This window comes from Seriola dumerili, unplaced genomic scaffold, assembly GCF_002260705.1.
Source record: "Seriola dumerili isolate Sdu_G_001 unplaced genomic scaffold, Sdu_1.0 BDQW01000088.1, whole genome shotgun sequence".
NCBI lineage: Eukaryota > Metazoa > Chordata > Actinopteri > Carangiformes > Carangidae > Seriola > Seriola dumerili.
Window position 1 is genome coordinate 1,007,094 of NW_019174343.1, and position 15,389 is coordinate 1,022,482.

General features: G+C 41.0%; 1 protein-coding gene across 8 annotated transcripts in view; it reads right to left on the bottom strand.

The window, feature by feature from the left end:
- nfasc (neurofascin) overlaps positions 1 to 15,389 on the bottom strand; it is a 96,324-nt gene that overhangs the window by 58,983 nt on the left and 21,952 nt on the right. For 7 of the 8 annotated variants that reach the window (XM_022745577.1, XM_022745581.1, XM_022745580.1 and 4 more), the window contains exons 2-3: positions 14,556 to 14,619; positions 8,374 to 8,548 (exon numbers count right to left, since the gene is read on the bottom strand). In XM_022745577.1, the coding sequence (XP_022601298.1) occupies positions 8,374 to 8,467 (94 nt within the window). In that variant the 5' untranslated portion in view covers positions 8,468 to 8,548; positions 14,556 to 14,619. The remainder of the gene's footprint in view (positions 1 to 8,373; positions 8,549 to 14,555; positions 14,620 to 15,389) is intronic. The other variant, XM_022745576.1, reaches the window with a different exon arrangement.

Genomic DNA, 15,389 nt, shown 5'->3' on the forward strand with positions numbered 1-15,389 from the left:
TTAGCTAGATTTTGAAAGTATCCAAATGAAAAAAAACTCCCACCCCCTCCCTTCAGGCTTCCCTCCAAGGCCACTCCCCTGAAACACACGAACGCACACTGCTCGAATGCACAAGAGAGAGAGAGCGAGAGAGAGAGAGGAACGTAGCTGTGATTGTCATTGTGATATCCCAATACGGAGTGAGTTATTCACAAGTAAGACAACATATAAGATTACCATAATGAATATAAACAATCAACATGACTGTAGCTCATATTCAATGCTGTCAAGCTAGTATGTTTGGTCATTTTTTGTTGGAAATACAGTTAGATGGAATAACTTATTGCTGGCTAGCTAGTAGCCACCCGCAGTAAGGTTATATATCAGGCAAAGCTAGAAACATCAACAAGTTAGCTACGCTACTAATACTCAGTTAGGTATACTACTAGTATAGCTAACGTTTCTTTTGAACCTTTACCTTGAATTTTCAGCAGCATGTCTTTGAAAAAACTGTAGCACCTACCTAGCTTCACGGACGTTTTTTCATTTACTATCAGTCACACATATTACATTGTTTTGCATGTTAGAGAATCCAGGATGAGAGCATTGCTAGCTCTGATTTCGTCTCATATCTCACAGAGGCCAGGCTCGGGCTCGGAGGCGAGGGGGAGGCTGAGGAGGTTGTGGGAGAGGGAGAGCTGGTGTTGATGAGCAGGTATCTATAGTAGCAAATTATTTCTTGTTTTTTTCTGACCAACACCACCAATACAAAATTCAATAAAGCTCTGTTCTATAATAATATCTAATTGTGTTTGTTATCTGTTGCTGCACAGGCCAGAATTTGAGAACTAGACTTGGAACAGTGGCATCACCTGCTGCAGCTCTGTCTGAGCTCTGTGACCCAAGACTGGTGTTTGATATGTTACAAATGACATCAGCAGATGCTCCTCAACCAGGCCCTCCGGTTACAGGTCACCCCACCTGGTGCATTAACCAGAAATGTAAAAGGACACCAGAACATCACATCTTGCGTTTCCATGTGTGTCCAAACTTTTGACTGGTACTGTATCAAGTATTTTGCTGTCCTTTATAATAGTAATATTTTTTTCTTTTTATATATTACTTGTGTAAATATTTAAATTTGTATTTTATTATTTTGCATTATTTATGTGCACAATCTGTTCTGACTTTTTTGAATAAAATCTTTAAAATGATACATGCCTTTTCCTTACAATTACAGCATAGACAATGACGTTGTTTCATTTTGTATGTCTTTGTATGCTACACAAATTATAATAATCCAATGTGGTATGTAACTGGTTTATTGTATATTTATGACAGAAATATATGTATAACATTACTGAAATACTATTAACAATATAAGATATATACACAATGTATCATTGCCATCCACAATATATTTACTGTTGATTATAAGCAGAGGTGAGTGTTGGCTGACAGGTCAGGCTCTGCATGTGACATCATGTGAGCACTGTGGCAATCTTCTTCTGCTTTGGCAGCGACTGTCCTATAGAAAGAATATCACAATTAGCCATCATCTCTACAAAAATGACATGTAGATGATTAGATCTGAATCTCTTTATAGGGCATATAACAACACAGGACTATAGCTACATAGAAATACAAGTCTCTGGTTATTTTGCTGAGGGGAAGATGGTTTTATGGGTATAAAGTACTTATATGAGGGTTGGTTAATGCATTAAATGTAGCAGTTATGGACAGTGGTTCCCGTATTTTTGTGTGGCTGGCTGACACAGGTACACAAATAATAAATTCAAGAATATATTTTCTAATATATACTGTATATATATATATACAGTATACAGTATATATCAATATATACAAAAGAAGGATGTATTTTTTTTTATATTTTTCAAGTATATTTTTTTTGGGCTTTTTATGCCTTTATTTGACAGGACAGTAGAGAGACAGGAAATGGGGAGGCAGAGAGGGGGAATGACACGCAGTAAAGGCCGTCCGATGCGGGACTCTAACCGGGGCCGACTGCAGCGAGGACTGTAGCCTCTACACATGGGGGCGCCTGCTTAGACCACTACACCACACAACGCCCGAGAAGGATGTATTTATATGAATAACTGGCATGAGTTTCTAAACGGGTCGCCAATGACCTAATTTTTAGAGGTTCCAAGAGCTAAGCTGTGTTTCTATCACATAAAGTTGCACTCACCAGTGGGAGAGAAACTCTGGTGGAGGGGTGGTGGTCTCATCAGATCAGTCCATGTTTTAAAGTTGTGGAAGTTGAGGAGTCTTTCTCACAACTCAAAAAACACCAAACACAAAGTCCCATTTGCAGCCATGACAGACATAAGATAAATACTATCAAATGACATCTGCTTAAAACTACAGTGCAGACATCACCAAACATATAGGGTACACAGATTACATACAAGGCAACATTATGTGTAAACATAAAGTTAGCTACACTGTCTGTAGCATAGTTGATGATGCTTACACCCAGGTTTATCTAACATTAGCTTTGGCTAATACATAAAACATACCTTGGTTTATGATTAAACAGCTGAAACAGCTTATGAAGCAGCTATCTACCTTAGTATAAGACCCCACCCCACCCCCTCCCCTCCACTAACCAAAACAAAACAAGCAAGATAATTACCTGTCTGACAGAAAGATAGCCATCATCGTATCACTTTTAGCTCCTCTGACTCCTCAGTTGTTGCCATCGTTGTAAAGTGACATCAGCATTGACTCTTGTTCAGCCTTGCACTGTTCAATTTTTTTTTTGTTGCAGCTTTTTCTGCTTTTTCTTCCTTTTAAGAGTGCAGCGGCTGCTGAAGTCAAAGACTTAGGTGGAACTGGTTGAATTTTCTCTGCAATTCCTGTCCGTCTTCTTCACCTGCGACTGCCGCTTGTCTGACACTGAAACAGCTCGGTCATGCAGCAGTAAGCACGAGTGCACAGCCATGTTACGCGCAGGCACGCTAGTGAGGTTGACGCAAAGGTCGGCCAGCCAATCATTGCATCCGGGCCGAAGGCAATGATTGGCTTGAGTTTTTACAGCCCTGTGACTGACACAGAGGGTTGATTTACTTTGTTTTTTTCAGAGCATTTCATTTATTCATTGCTATCGGGATATTAAGAGAATTTAAAGAGATATCACAAAAAGCGTTTCTGAAACAGATTACCTACTCCAGCTTTCATTGCTGCTTTTCAACTTTGATCACTTCCTCATTTTATTGACATTTAAACCCCAGTTGTACAACAACACTGTCTCCGTACAGCCAGAGGGTTTGCTCTCACTGACAGAATGGATGATCTACGAAGACTTTGACTTGATGTGTAATCTGGATTCTGATGCTGGACCAGTTGAGGACCACTGTTATCTATATTAGTTGTTATAGAAGCGAAAGAGAGAACTGTGATCTACAGAATGAAACAATGACTCACCTGTAAGGAGTTCATCATCAGCAAGGAAGAGAAAGACAACACATGTTAGAGTTTAGGTTGTACATCAGACACTGTCATACAACATCATACTGTTAATTTCTGTCAATCAATTAGTAACCAAAAGGACACATACCTATAATAAGCAAAACTTTTAAAGCTTCACATGTGTGACTGTATTTGTGAGACCAGCACATGAAGCTTCAAAGGCCTGCTATGAGACCCCTCTCACAATAACAGACACAAGACAGACTAGAGATCTAGTGCTGGTGAGTTCAGCTTCTCTGGATGGACTGAGGCTCACTGCTGGAGAGGATACAGTTCATTTCATTTCATCTCTCTAAGTTTTTGTTGGTCTGTCCGTGCTTCATGTGTATATACGACTGCGCAGTGTCGTCTGAGGTGGTAACTGTGGTGTAGTGTTGGTGTCAGTGTCCAGTCACTCTTTAATCCATGTTCAATATGATTAGATGGGCTTTTATTGTGTTAAATCACAGCCTGAAATAAAGTGTTGACTGACAACAACAGCATGAACAAAGAGAGATCTGACACTGCAGTATGTGAGGTGACATACGTGTTAAGCTACAATGACAAGAAATGATTCAACTTGAGTACAAGGTAAAAGCTTAAGCTTAAAGCAAAACTTACTGTGTAGCTCTTTGCTATACAGAATACAAGCGTGAGGCTCCTTTCTCATTTACTTGTGTGTGTGTTGTCCTGTATACAGTATGTACTGAATACGTAATATGTGTATGTACATGTAAAATGTGTCACAACCTCTATAAATGAGGCATTGTGGTGCTACAGAGACTCCTCGATCTCATGTTTTCAAGATATAAGGGAACATGTTTGGTACAAACCTGTTCAGACCTGTTCAGCCCTAACACACACATTACGAAGTTTGACCTTGTGTTTGTGTAGCAGTTACAGATTAGCCTTGATGTAAGATGTGAGTGTGCATGTACACACATCCATGTCACCTATACAACCTATTCACTGAATTAGAACAGTCTTCATCATATGCCCTTTAGACATTATTATGTAGAGATGGAGTGTGTGAACATGTGTGTGTGTGTGTTCTGTGGGGATGTGTGGACAGCTCCCATCGATAAAGGTCAGGAGAGCAGTTTGCTGTGAAGCAGATCAGACATAAAGAAAAGAGGGGGATGGGTTTTCTCTTCCTGAATGAAACCATCAGCTGTGGAGCATGTGGAGCTGTTCTCCACGAGGGGGGTGGGGTTAATATGTCATAAAGCATAATTTTGTGATACAAAAATGGGATCGTGTGAAGAATGGATCACTATCCATTGTTAGCTTTTCGAGGTTCACTTTATACTCAACACCCCAATCAAAAAACCTTAATTAATGTGGTTCTTTGAACTGGGAACTACTAGAAACCAGAGTCAAATGTCTTTGATGCACAAACATATTTTGTCTGATTGTGATTCTGATTTTGATGCTTATTGACCAGATATTTAAAATCCAGCTCTGCAATGATGTTTACACTGAAGTATGTTATTTCAACCAATTTCAGACAATGTGGAAGAGGTTTGTACTGTATGTATTATTATCATTATTTTCTTACGTATATTTTTTAATGTAATTTATTGGCTTTATTACTACTGTACTATGTACATATTTTTTTCATTATTTCTTGTTTGAGACAGCAATGAGGCAAGGCAGCTTAGAGGATGCTTGTGATTGGGAAATGCAGGTAGATTTAGGAGGAAAGCTTGTTGTTCCCCAGGAAACAGCCAGTACAAAGCTAAGGCCTGACATAGTCTTGTGGTCTAAGAGTAGAATGAAAGTATATTTCATAGAGCTGACTGTTCCGTGGGAGGCTTCAGTTGTAGAAGCACATGAAAGGAAAAAGCTCAGGTATGTAGAGTAAGGGGCAGAAGCAGAGCAGCAAGGATGGAAAGTTAGGATTTGTCCAGTGGAAGTAGGATGTAGAGGATTTGTAGCAAGGTCTGTTGCCTCTTTGGTGAGGGAGTTAGGAGGAAGTGGACAGAGTGTGAGGAAAATAGTAAAGGACATGTCAGATGAGGCAGTAAGATCCAGTCAGTGGATTTGGATGAGAAGAAGTAATGGTAGCTGGGGGCCCAGCAGGGGGAGCACTTAGGATAGACAGACTCTTAGGAGAAGCAAGGAAGAAAATCCAGGAAGAGGAAGTGTTTTTAAGTGGGGGGTGTGGCCTGTGTGAGCCTCTTTGAGACCATGCGGTTAGTCCAGGTGAGTTGGCCTGTATTGTTTGTTTGTATTGTTTTGAATTGGTTTGTAGTGTGTCTTTGACTGTTTAGGTGAGTTGTATGGTGAGTTGTATTGTCTTGGAGGGTGGGGGAGTAGGGGGAGGTAGAGCACAGCCTAATCCGGCGGGGGAGAGTTTAGCCCAACAAGGCATCTCTCCCTGACTCTACCACCCTCATTCAAATTGGCCGCCACTTTCTGGGGGGGAAAAAAAATCTAGTCCTACACAACAGAACAGAACTGTTTAGGGGAGTTTTTGTTTGCTGAATCTGCTAGTGTGTTTTGTCCGAGTTGATGATGTTGTTTGTGGTAGCATAGGCAAGATAAAGGAGAAAATAGTTGTGGTGTGAGGAGCAGTGATGGCTGGCATTAGGGGAGTGACTCTGGGACGCCAGTGATCACTGTCTAGCCTCCTGGAGGTGTCCTGGGACCAACTAGACGAAACACTGGTGAAAGGAGGTTCCCACCTGATGACCCCAAAGACATGTTAGTTATCACTGCTCATTAGTCTGTATAGCTGAATTAATACTTATCATAGGATTTAGGATGTTAAGCTTAGGGAGCTATTCACTGAGTCTGGTCCATTTTCTACAGCACAAGTTTCTTGTGTTTACCTTAAATGTGTGCATTAATCTAAAATTCTTTATGGATAGGGGTGGCACAAACCTAGAACCACAGCAAAAAGGTTACTACAGTATTACTACAGTATTACACTTTTACAACGTTACAAAGTGCTTCACTAAAGTATAAAACGAAAGGAAAAAACAAGAATAAAACAGTTATATAAAATGAAATTAATGTACACAGAGAAGATGACTTCTTTAAAGAAGGGATTTAAAAGCAGAGGCATCTGTCAAATCTCCTCTCAGCAGGTTCTATGGATCATTCCAGAGCCTTCAGTCACCATTCAGCCCGTGGAAACAACCAGCAGGACACTATCAGCTGATCCAAGATGGCACCCACCCTCATATGGAGTCAGTAAACTCTTAGTTGAGTAGAACCTTAAAGTCCACAATAAGATTTTTAAATCAATATCAGGAAGCTAATACAGGGAGGCCATATGACACACACAAATTCAAGCTGTCACAGCTGGTAAAGTTTGATTGATTGATGTATTGATTGACCAGTGGATTTTGAAGCTGCTTTTACAGATAAGACAAAGAGATGAGATCTGATCTGAAATGCCAACCCTGAGTTGTGAGTCTCTCTGTCCTGTGTGTCTAAGAGTTGATCTTTCTAGAGAGGACTTACTGATTTTAATGAACCTTTTCAGAAATAAATCAATCCTGACAATCAGATGATCTTGCTGTGGAGACTCTATCAGGGACACGTCACTGGGTTATAAGGGTATTATCCAAATGGTCTTTGTTAGGCAGTGTGTGTGTGTGTGTGTGTGTGTGTGTGTGAGTGTGTGTGTGTGTGTGTGTGTGTGTGAGTGTGTGTGTGTGTGTGTGTGTGTGTGAGTGTGTGTGTGTGTGTGTGTGTGTGTGAGTGTGTGTGTGTGTGTGTGTGTGTGTGTTTGTGTGTGCTTCAGATGACTTGAGCATCATAAGTCGAGGGTTGAAAGGTTGAGCTTATAAAAAAAGCAGAGTGACACCCTGTTATCCAGAGATATGAACCAGCCTGTTTTCATGGGCAAATGTGACTAATGTGATCAGCACTCAGCTCCAGCTGCCGCTCATGGTTACAAATTTAAAACTAATTAAAGTTTCACCTGCTCTAAAACCTGCATTATTTTTCTTTACATTACATTGAAATGAAAACAGGTTTATTGTGTGAATGAGGTCTTGAAGCAAAAAGTTAATTCAGTTGATTATAAAAAAGAATGACCAGCAGCAATATTTAATAGCTGACATGTTGGTGATGTTAAGATCATGAATATAAGGTTAAAGAAGTTAAAGGTTAGAGGTTAAAAGTTTGTATATAAAAACTTAACAGATCTCAATTCAGTACTGCACTGACATAAAGTCAAGGCCCTGATTGAACCATCTGAGGTCAACGTTTGTGATGTTTACACGATGTTTCTGTTAACATGTTTGTGATACTACAGTGTAGAAACACAGTTTGAATGTGACTCGCAGCCAGAGCGAGAAGGTGAATCAGCAGACCTCTAACATGTGGTGAGAGCAAAAAACTATATAAGAAAATTTCATTTCAGACATTTATTATACATGTATCTACTATTTTATAATATAGATAAATATAAATATCAGGACCAATGTTCAAAAACATTTGCAGATGATCGCAGGTAGTGTTGGTCAGGGTGTGTGATGGTCATAGTCCAGCCAAGGACCTTTGTTGTCTGTCAGACACCTCTCTCTCCACCATGTTTCCTATCTGTATCTTCACTGTGAACTCACAAAAATTATGTAATGGACTTGAAAAACATGTCTCACTTGTGTTAAATTCTATAATTGTCTGCCCCTTTACTAAAAGGCAAGAAGCATCAGCTTTTAAATTGACGAGGCAAATTGGAGCAGCTTCCCTGTTCTGTGTCAGCAACACACAGTTCACACAGGTTTACACAGTCTGACACTACATGGGATAGATCTAATAATTAGCTGTATGCTAGCATTTTTAGCACAGTTATAACCCTATCCTAAACTACCCTTTAACCACAATAACTTTGTGTTGTGACTTTTGTGTCTACATGTGCTGTAACATACTGATTATAGTGGGTGTGATGATTGACAGCTGACTTACCGTCTTGTGGGACTTCAATTGGTGTTGCTTCGTGCCACAGTAGCAGCAGTAATGACATGACAGTCAGGGCCGCACGCCCATCCTGCCCCAACATCTCTCCCCCTTTGATTGGCTCACCTCTCCCCTCGCCTCTCCTGATTGGCTAGACAGTTCTTCTGACAGCTGCACCGACGACCTGTGAGCGCAGACGCAGAGACAGATGGTGAGGATGGAGACAGCACAGTAGACCGTACAGTATATGTACAGTAGAAAGTGTGTGTGTGTGTGTGTGTGTGTGTGTGTGTGTGTGTGTGTGTGTGTGTGTGTGTGTGTGTGTGTGTGTGTGTGTGAGAGAGAGAGAGTGTGTGTGAGTATGTAAAAGTGTTCTGGCACAAGAGAGTGTGTTGACTCTGGCCTACATTCACAGCTGAGTCCCTGTGGCTCCCCAGAGAGAACAGCCTGGAAACTAAGGCAGGGGAGCTCTGATTCCTAAGGTGGATCAGGCTCCAGTCACAGGAAAACACAGACTGTCAAAATGTGGAGCAGGAACTGGGATGGAGACTTTATTACTGGGACCAGCTCATCAGTCTAATCTCACCAGTGTCTTTGCATCATTTAATATCAGATTTCTTTGGTTAGTGACACAATCTTCAAGACACTAACAGGTCTCATCTCTGTGTGAATGAATAAACTGGAAATGTCATTCTATCAAATCATCATTGAACAAATTTAATAAACACAAGTTTTTCTTCATTTGATGCTGAATATTTGATTGAATGCAGACTGATGTCTTGAGAGGTAGAGAGCTTTTGCCATGGATGAAGGAAATGAAGACATGAGGCAGAAGACCAACAAAACCAAAAACCAGAGATCTGAGTCAAAACTCTAATTCTCTGTCTTATTAATATATCAAAAGCTGTGACCCTCTCTGCCTTCTCTCTTTTCACCATTTCCTCTCATCCTGTTTCTCTTCACTTTTCTTTTCCCTCTCTACAGGAAACAGTTGAGCAGCAGCCGTCGTCCTGGCTGCTCCGCTGACGAGTTTTAAGAAAGCCAATGATGAGATACAATAAAATAAGATTTAGAAAGCTATAATAACATTAGCAAAATACATACAAGAAAATTAATTATAAAATAACAGATAAAATAAAATAAAATACTAATACTATAATTTTTTATGCTAGGATACTTAGCGTCAATACTTCAATGTTCAGTTATTTAATAGTTCACACCTGCAGAGACAAATGAGGTGAGATTAGCAGTATAATAGGTGAGACTTTATAAACCTCTGAGGTCAAACTTGAGTCTTGTTTGATTTTGTCAAGTCAGTTCTGAGATCCTTACTTTCATTACACAAGTCTGACGTGAGTCCAAGTCATGTGACCTTAGTAGCATGGTTAAAACTACAAAACTAACACTGTGTTACCACCTGAGTAAAAGTTCAGTTCCTGCATGTCAGGCCTCCATATCCTTTCACCACAGTAAAATGGAGGCTACATTCATGTTTCTCTACAGTCAGCCACCAGCCTGAGCGTTCTAATTTACCCCCCACCACCTCCACATGGCAGCCAGGTCTGTGGACTAGCAACTACATCAGGACCACCAGCCCACTGTTAATCCCTATCCCCCACTATGCTGCCCTCCCCCACCAGGATCACTCTGCTCAGAGCTGCAGCAACAGGATGAATTTAAAATAAAATTATGTGGGAGTGTGGAGGTGGGGGTTTGGTGGTGCTCAGGGCGGGTTGGCATTTCAGGAAAATGATGGTGAGAAAAGTGACATAACACAAAGCTCTGCTGAGGAGGACTGTGACTGCACTGGACACACACACACACACACACACACACACACACACACACACACACACACACACACACACAAAAACCTTCTTCTGATTATAATTTATTACCTCTGCTGTATAATGAATGACATGAAGCACAGCAGCATTATGGACTTCCATTAGGATAATGTTTAGATTGCTTTAAACTGTGAGCAGTGGAATAACACAACAGCTTTTTGGCCTGAAGGCAGTTGTCATCACCCAAAACCTGCAAACACCTACCACACACACATTATGCAGAAACCATCTGGTGGCATGTCGATCCCACTGTATTCAACTAAACAGCTAATCTGCCCCTGGGGAGCTGAGATCTCTGCATGGGCCGAATGAGGAGCCAATCACACACACACACACACACACACACACACAAGAGAAAAGGAACTGTAGAAGAGATAAGAAGAGGAGCATGCCACTCAGTCCAATATAAGCCTTTAGAGAGAAACCTGATTTAAATTGCAGAGATAGAGAGAGGGAGGGACAGAGAGAGAGAGAGAGAGAGAGAGAGCGAGAGGCGGGGAGAGTGAGAGGGAGAGGGAGAGAGAGAGAGGGAGAGGGAGAGGGAGAGAGAGAGAGTGAGAGAGGGAGGAGGGAGAGAGTGAGAGAGAGGGAGGGAGAGAGAAGGAAATAGGGAGGGAGGGAGAAAGAGAGAGAGACAGAAGTAGATCACCAGTGAAGAGCAGTGAAAGCTCTGAAATAGGTCAGAACTTCTCTCCACGTGTGGAGGCCTCAACAACCTGCAGTACATGAGAGCTCACACTGAGACGCTGAGGCTGAGACACTGAGGCTGAGACACTGAGACACTGAGACACTGAGGCTGAGACACTGAAGCTGAGACACTGAGACACTGAGGCTGAGACTCTGAGACACTGAGGCTGAGACACTGAGGCTGAGACACTGAGACACTGAGGCTGAGACTCTGAGACACTGAGGCTGAGACACTGAGGCTGAGACTCTGAGACACTGAGGCTGAGACACTGAGACACTGAGGCTGAGACTCTGAGACACTGAGACTCTGAGACATTGAGGCTGAGACTCTGAGACACTGAGACTCTGAGACACTGAGGCTGAGACTCTGAGACACTGAGACGAGAAAAAAGGGTCAGTGAACGTCACATACTACACAAAAGCCTGTGTTGTCATGGATCTGGTTCAATGAGAGGAGCTTATACTATTATTATTCCCACTGTCAGTAACATATAAGAGTGGAACACAATATTAGAACTAGCTCGGATAAACACAGTCAGTACAACACTAATCTAGAACCTGACTTTATATCAGTTCAGGGTCAGTTTATACACAACACTTACATAGATAAAGCTAAACTGAGGCTTAGACTGTAAATAATCACACCATGTTGACTTTTACTATGCTCAGTTTTAGGTGAGGTTTCACAGCACAGATATGAAAACAACAGCGGGTCAGTGAAGCTGAATTTAGTTCAGTTTGCTGGAGATTTGAAGGGATTGTGGGAGTTATGGGAAGATTGAGGTGAGAGATCTGAAATGTGGACAGGACCTTTTGATTTATTGACTGTGATAGAAGCTTTAAGATTTATACTTTACACAGAGAAAGCTGGCAACAGACAGACTGAGGCTTCTCCTTATGAACCTTCACAGGGCAGCTTCCCTTCTTACTTATTTAACTATTTCATTTTTAGGGAGCGACCAACCACGTCACCAACAGGACCAGAGCATAAATAAATGATGTCAAACTAGGTGAGAAATGGCAAACTCTTGCATCTAGGATCACCACTGAGTGTCTGAGTAGTCTGGTTCGGTTTGGTTTGGCTCCTCTAACTCTGTAGTACTCAGCTGCAGGTTGTTTCACATTTTTAGTTGACCTAGCTTACACAGTTTGGTTTGCTCATGCTGGGACACAAGGTGACCTCACAGACACAACTAGGTCAGAGTTACCTTCGCTTAGCCTGAGGTTCACAACCTCAGGCTCACAGTAGCATCACAAACACACACACACACAGACACACATATACACACACACACACACACAGAAAGAGCCAAGTATTAACCTACTTGCAGTGAATTTGCATGTATTTGCTAAATGAAACTGTTCTTTAAATATCTGCTTTCTTCCATCAGTGAAGACAAGAGTTATTTCTTTAAAGAATAATATTAAAGTCATTAACAGACTACAGACATTTTAAAGTCTGTTGGATTAAAATAACATTTCCTGGCCTTTCAGGATAGATGTAGAATAAATCAATTCATCTTCAGACTCAGTGTCTTATCTCAGCCCTGACAGGTTTCATATTTATGAAGAGAGGCCACTTAAAATTCCTCCTCCTCCATGAACAGTGAAGAAAACCATGATTAATGTGAATGAAGCTTGATTATTACAGCTGACGCCCAATCAGCTGCTGAGGGTTTTCATTTGGGCTCATTTTAGGATTATTTCCATGGATTCAAAGACTTGAAAGGAATGAACCAATTATAACAACTGGTTTTACAGTTTCATTTGAAAAAAAAGATCAGTTTTTTGACTGTAGATCACATACTGCAGGCACAGAATATACTGGAAATGTTGAATTTCTGTGAGAACAACAGCAGACATGGGTTACTATTGCTGTCTTTTTCTTTAACCTTCTGCAATTATATGAAGTTCATTGTTGTTCTTCCCTTTTTGTCCCTGAAGAAAGAGCATTCATATTCAGTTATGCCCATCCCCAAGAAGGTGCAAACACATACACACACACACACACACACACACACAGCATTAGTACCAGCTGCAAATGTTTCATTGTTCCCAGCACAGGGAGATTCCATTAGAGTCTCTCTAGATGGGGCTGAGTGCTGGTGCACACACACAGGAGACAGTGATGAGGAGGTGATATCATGCTGGTTTACATGTACATTTTCATTGTGCATTTTAGTGTGTGTGTGTGTGTGTGTATGTGTGTGTGTGTGTGTGTGTGTGTGTGTGTGTGTGTGTGCACATATTCCATAATGCTTGCAAACACAGCAGGATTTTATCTTTGTGTGTGCAGGGATGTCTGCCTCATCCTTGTTCCTTGGTCCTGCCTGTACGTCTCAAATGCAGCTTTCAACTCTTCAAAAAGAGGACGAGTCAATTAGAAATTTTCATTTGCAACCTTGGCAACAAAGATGTGGGTTTTTGGGATATTATTTATTAGATAAAGACACATCACCTACTTTTTGTCACCTGTGTCCACTATCATCACTTGGATGACCTCTCCTTTACTCTCTGCTGTAACAATCCACTAAACTGTGAACATTAAAGGAGCTGTATTTAAGTTTTGCTTACAACACCAATGTTGACTCTTCTTTTGCTTCTATTTCTATTACTTCTTTTCTTGTACTGAAGTTAGCATGCTAACCAGCTAGCCTCAGCCTGATGGAACTGTATTGTCACTTTCCGATACCAAGTCACTATAACGTCCACTCTGCCCTGAAGAACTAGATGCTCAGAGGACATATTATAACCTCTTGTATTGTAAAGGCAAGAATTGCTGAAGATCTTGGTAAGACTGATAAGTAAACAGATGTTAATGCTAACGTTAGCCATGTAGCAATAGCAAATGTAATAGATTCACTGTTATTTAACTCTTCTCTGTCTTCAGTTCAGTTCAGTTCATCTGTGCTGGTGGTTTGGACCTCAGATTCTCAACATCACCATTTACACCCTTAAGGGAATGTTTGTCTATGAAGTTGAGAAACTGTGTTTTCCTCTGTGTTCTGTTTTATTCAGTTTGATCAGTATATTCAACAGTGAACAGTATAAACTAGTTGAAAGCTGCAGCTTTGGACAAAAATCATAATTAAATATGAATTTATGTTTTACATTTCCTTACATGACACCTCTTATACATTATATATAATAGCATTTTATACAACCATTATCTGAAAAAATTCTATACAGAATATATCCAGAGGGCAACAATAAACTGAGTAAATTCAAGTTCTGAATATAAACCCTGGTCTTTTTTAATCTCTTTGAGTCAGTGGCAGAGCTGGAGGCATTAACACATTAACTGCCCTCTCAACCATTCCTCTGACCTCCAAATATACCCCCAACACAGCACCACCCATCTTCCTCTATAAACATCCCAAAAATAGCCCTCCACCCATCACACACAATTACCCTCAGCACTCCGCCACAGTAGTGGCATGGCTGCAGTGAGCACTGCACACACACATAAATAAATACTGCAGGTAATGGAGAGCCAACATCTGCAACAGCTGCCCGCACCCACCAAAAAACAAGAGGTACACGTTAACAGAAAAGAAAAATCTAATATTGACACATTTCCACAATTTCAATATTATTGTTTATGACTGGACTGTGGTTGAGGTGGAGCATTGATGTAAATGTACTAGACTGACTTACGTACACTGATGTGGACACTTGTCCTCTGTCTGTCCACCCACTCTGTCCTGACCACTGAGCAGACCTGATGAGACACAGAGAGAAGAAATCATCAATATTATAACCTTTTGAATTGTGTTTACCAAACAAAGTACAATTCAGTTTAAACAGGAAGCTTCACACCATAACCTGCTGTATTTACTCTACACAAACACTTGTGTATGAAAGGTTGTGGATCGTGGAGAATGGACCAGATAACAGAACATGGTAAATAATAGATATGTTTATAGCTAAGTAGCTTCAGAAAGACAATGTAATAAAAGAAGTCTGAAGACTATAGTCAGATGTGCTGACTGCTCATTAGTCTTTGTTAGCCTGAGTGCAGGAAGAAGATACAGTCGACAGCAGCACACACACACACACACACGCCTCAGGACTGTCTGCATCAGTGTTGTTTCTCCACTCGTGTGTTTGTGCTTTCAAAGAGCTCGTCTGTGCGCCAGCCGCTGCCCTCAGGATCACAGGATGCTCTTTCACTCTTTCTTTTTGTCCCTCTTGCCTGTGTTGCTGCTGCTTTGCTGCTGTACACACTCTCACACACTCACACACATATGCAGAAACCCACACTAACACACAGTCTGCCCGCAGGACTGTGGAAAAGCCTCTATGGAAATATAAATCACACACAAACCCACTCTGTATCTCCAACACAGTTTGAGCTTCAGTGAGAAAAACGCTTCAGTCAGTACAATAAAACCATCCGCTACAGTGCAAACTACACACAAAACTGACACTTCACCCATATACACACAAGTGCAATAACATGATAGTACTCATATATGTCAGTATTGATCT